General features: G+C 45.2%; 1 protein-coding gene across 1 annotated transcript; it reads left to right on the forward strand.

The window, feature by feature from the left end:
- Positions 1-55: 55 nt before the first annotated feature.
- LOC104521600 (keratin-associated protein 5-5-like) lies at positions 56-697 on the forward strand (the record flags this gene model as incomplete). Its single annotated transcript, XM_010163655.2, has 1 exon — positions 56-697. A coding segment is annotated over one exon (642 nt), but the record flags the coding sequence as incomplete, so codon positions are not given.
- Positions 698-4,844: the final 4,147 nt, after the last annotated feature.

The raw sequence follows: 4,844 nt of genomic DNA on the forward strand, positions 1-4,844 counted from the left end.
ATTCTGTGATATACTTGGAAAGATGGGTTGTATCTGAAAATCCACTGTGTTTCAGGTCCTCGCTCCTTCCAGCTTTGACTACACTACAAACAGCATGAGCTACACTGGATGTTGTTCTACCGGATGCTGCTCCGTCGTGAAGAGCAAAACAGTGTGCTGCAGCCAGCCCTGCCAGAAGACCATCTGCTGCAACCCATGTCAGAAGACCATCTGCTGCGACCCTTGTCAGAAGAAGACCGTCTGCTGCGACCCATGCCAGCAGTCCTGCTGTGATCCATGCCAACAGTCCTGCTGTGACCCATGCCAACAGTCCTGTGACCCGTGCCAGCAGTCCTGTGACCCGTGCCAGCAGTCCTGCTGTGATCCATGCCAGCAGTCCTGCTCCCCCTGCCAGCAGTCCTGTGACCCGTGCCAGCAGTCCTGTGACCCATGCCAGCAGTCCTGCTGTGACCCATGCCAGCAGTCCTGTGACCCATGCCAGCAGTCCTGTGACCCGTGCCAACAGTCCTGTGACCCATGCCAGCAGTCCTGTTGTGACCCATGCCAACAGTCCTGTGACCCATGCCAACAGTCCTGTTGTGACCCATGCCAGAAGACCGTGTGTTGTGACCAGCAACCCTGCTGCTACTGCAGCTGCCGTCCCTGCTGCTCTGACCGTCTGTCTTGCTGCTCCTACGTGGTGAAGAAGCCCGTTACGGTGTGTTGCAGCCCCGCACCGTGTTGCCCTCCCGTTAGGAGGTACTGCATACCCATCCAGCAGTGCTGTGCTGCTATCAAGAAGCGTTGTTGAGCCAACTCCAAGTTGCAAAAGCAGCTCTGATGGCTTCCATCTCTGATATGGAACCAGAACAGGCATGAGGAGATGGAATCCTGCTCATTCACTTCTGCTTCACCTGATGATGGAGTAGACACCTAGCGATTTTCTTCTTGTCTTCAAATTTAAGCTGTGTTCTTCTTTCTGTCCTTTAATTATTGAACATCTGCAATGCATTTGAATCTATCACCCGTTGTGTAAGGCCAGGAGATGTTAGATATTAGTGTGGCTGATCATTCTCTTCTTGGTGTATGGTCTTGGGATACCTTTGCTCTTAATGTAATCCTTCTTCATTTTCTCTCTTGACTTGTAGACAATAAAACTTAGCATCAAGCAAAACACAAAAATCTTGTCTTTTGGTTGTTCTTCCATCACTTTGCCCAGATTGTCTCCTCATTCTGGTGTCATTTTCTGTGCCTTCAGTCTACTGGTTAGAGACATCACCCCATGGCTCAGCAGAACATGTAGGAAACGAAGAGCTGCCCAGTTATACTTCACATTGGCATAAATTAGGTCATGTCTAAAGCCAGTAGCAGAGCAGTATGATCCCTTCTTGCACCTCCTGATCATCTGCCTCAGTTAACTCAATTTTTACAATGAAACAAAATGGTTAAGTTAAATAAAACTCAAAAGACACAAACTGACTGAAGTACCCATAATTCCACCATCTGACACCACATCACTCCATGAGGCGTGGAGGAACTCATCCCTGACACTGAAATCAGTATTTCAATAGGTACTGAGAGGAATTCACTACTCACTGAATAGCAGGCACCACCTTCTTCCATTGCCATCTTCAAAAAGAAACTGTCAGAAAACACTTGAAATCAGGGAATTATTTTTATGTGAGCAGAGATTTTTTTCATCCGTGGTGTTCCTGGATTCCAAGTGGTGGAATGAAACTCCGGTGTTAACATACAACTTAAAAGCTTCATTCCTAAAATAGCATAGGGATGAGTCAACGATACCTTTTCTGCCTGGTTGGGACTTCCTTTACTATTAAAATTCAGGACTCATCTCAGAATTGCACGTCTCGGGAAAATGCCTTGAGCGTTGACTTGATTGCTTCCCTCAACCAAATCTTCAGAGCATATCCAAAGCCTGCATTAGAATAATCTTCTCTATCACGTTAGACTCTTCTGAAAACATGACTCAGGTCTTTAAGAGTTTTTTATTAACAGGTAAATGAAGTACAAGACACTGGCAGAAGGATATCCTGTACCATACCATACATACTGTAACCAGAAGTGCCTTCTGGTACAGAAATCTCATGAATATTAATTTCATCATATGCTGGAAAAGCTGCCATGACAGATTCCTCTTTGTTCACAAAGATACTGCTGCTCTCAAAGTCACGTAACCACCATGGAAGTTTAAAAAGACATCATGGCACGGTGTGAAAAAAGGCATTTAGTGTAGAAGATGTTATTTCTGACCTAACTATACATGAAACGCCAATATCTCCTCAAGGTCTTTGTAAGACCCTGATTAGCAACAGCTCCAGTGGGTTCATGTCTTCCATGTCTCCAAAGAAAGACATGGACCTGTTGGAGCAGGTCCAGAGGAGGCCACAGAAATGATCTGAGGGCTGGAACAGCTCTGCTGTGTGGACAAGTTGAGAGAGTTGGGGTTGTTCAGCCTGGAGAAGAGAAGACTCTGGGGAGACCTTAATGTGGCCTTTTTATATTTATAAGAAAGATGGGGACAGACTTTTTAGCAGGGCCTGTAGTGATAGGACAAGGGATGATGGTTTGAAACTAAAAGAGATTCAGACTAGATATAATGAAGACATTTTTAATGTTGAGGGTGGTGAGACCCTGGCTCACGTTGCCCAGAGAGCTGGTAGAAGCCCCATCCCTGGAGACATTCAAGGTCAGGTTGGATGGGGCTCTGAGCAACCTGACTTAGTGGAAGATGTCTCTGCTCATGGTAAAGGGGGTTGAATTAGATGAACTTTAAATGTCTTTTCCAACCCAAATCATTCAATGATTCTGTGATTCTAACACAGGATCTTCTTGGCCAAAAATGGTGACAATAAAGCCTAATAAAATGCAACGAATGATTTATTCAGCGGACGACATGTTTGAGAGTTTACACAAGGAGACCATTACTTCCTGCAGGCAGGTATCTGGCTATTATGGTATGACCAAAACAATGTTCCCCTAGGGACAATTCCAGAAGAGACACCCAATGTCACAGCAGGTCACGTTCTTACCTTGGGAAGAAACTACGTGTCCCAAGCATCAGGGATCACCTGCGATGACTCCAGCCTCACATTCAGAGTCTGCTGAACATGATGGCAGCCTTTATTTGAATATCTACTCATAGTTATATGAATAGATGTTGCCTCAGCATCTTGGGACTCTCATCTTATATTGATGTCCCTTCTCATCAGATGAAAACTCCATCAATATCTTCTCATGTGGAGCTGTCCTGGCTTTGCACATGGCCACAATTCCTTCCCCCATCCCCAAGACTGTTTCATAACATCCTCCTTGACTTCAACCATCTTATCCATTCTCCCCTTAAAGTTCAGTCAGTCTTTGCAGGCACAGCAGCCTTGGCCTTAGCACCTTGCAGCCAAAACAACTCTAAACAATTGCTGGAAAAGTCCTCTCAGATGCCTGAACTCAAAACATCTGTGAGATATGAGCTGGGTTCCTGAGGTACGGGGGAAAGGCATGGAGAAATGCACTCAGGATTGGGTTTCCAGTCTTGAAACTCTTGCTTGCCTTACAGTGACACAGAATCAAATTGTTAGCATGAAACACTCAAAATGTGATCATCCTCCCTGGAAGTGTTGAAGGCCAGGCTGGATGAGGCTTTGAACAGCCTGGTCTAGTGGAAGGTGTCCCTGCTGATGGCAGGGGGATTGGAACTAGATGATCTTTGAGGTCCCTTCCAACCCAAACCAGTCTGGGATTCTATGATTCTATGATCACAAACACCATTACATCGAAGCTGTCTAGAAGCTGTCATCTCAGAAAATGGAGTGTATGGAAACAACACAGAAGAAAGCTAAGAACTGTGCCCTGCTGCTTTGAAAGCTGCTTAGTTTAGACTTAATCCACCCCTTCCATGGATGAAAATGAAAAAAATTCAGCAGCAATAAAAAGTAGGGGGTGTGAAGACCAAGCACCATGGATGGAGACCCAAGAACAAGCCTGAGAAAGAAGAAACCCTTCAGTCTTAACTTTGACCCCTAAAGCACCTCTCAGAGTCAGGGAAAAAAAGGATTTACATTGACCAATAGTTTCCACTGATCCCCTAAAATTCCAACAAAGGGCAGAGGTGACACATGAGGGGTGACATTTCTAAGTTCCAAGCATGGTTTTCCCACCTCTTCAGCACCCACCTTTCCTGAGCACATTGTTGAGTGCTTCTGTGTCCCAAGGTCATTCCTCGGGAAGTGAATAGGAATACCTTAGAGCTACCTCTGCTTCTCATTCATGCAAATTCATTAGTAAATTTGCACCTCTTGTTTGTATGTCCAACTAATTACGGTGGAGAATTGAGGTGGTGAGCAAACAGAAAAGAGGTAAAGATTAAATACCGGAAAACATGTGAGAGGCACCTATTGGGTGATCCACAATGAAGTCAGAATTACCAAAGAATGCCTCATCTCCAGGGGGAGGTGGCTTTGAAGAGTATAAAAAGCTCCCCATCACAGTGGTCTTCATTCACTCATCTTGCCTTCTCCTCACTTGTCCTCACTGGTCAACAGGGTAAGTCAAAGCTTACTACTTGCTTTTTCATTTGTACTCTACCGTAGTTCTGTAGGTTTTTTGAAGAAGCCATCCAGGATTTTCTGTACTGTCCTTGTTTGGGATCAATTTTGAGAAGCTGGTTTTGGAATCCACCTGGGTGGCTTCTTTCTGATGGAACCAATATGCCAAAAGCACTGGTGACCAATGAAAAAAAGGTAGAGATCTCGGGGACAGGTTGTCATGGGATTCTGGAGAGTACGGACTTCTCCAGCTAATTTGGGGTGGACTTTGGTATGATTTAAGCTTCATGAACAACTGGGAAA

This window comes from Antrostomus carolinensis, unplaced genomic scaffold (genome assembly GCF_000700745.2).
Source record: "Antrostomus carolinensis isolate BGI_N321 unplaced genomic scaffold, ASM70074v2 scaffold23102, whole genome shotgun sequence".
In the NCBI taxonomy this organism is placed as follows: Eukaryota; Metazoa; Chordata; class Aves; order Caprimulgiformes; family Caprimulgidae; genus Antrostomus; species Antrostomus carolinensis.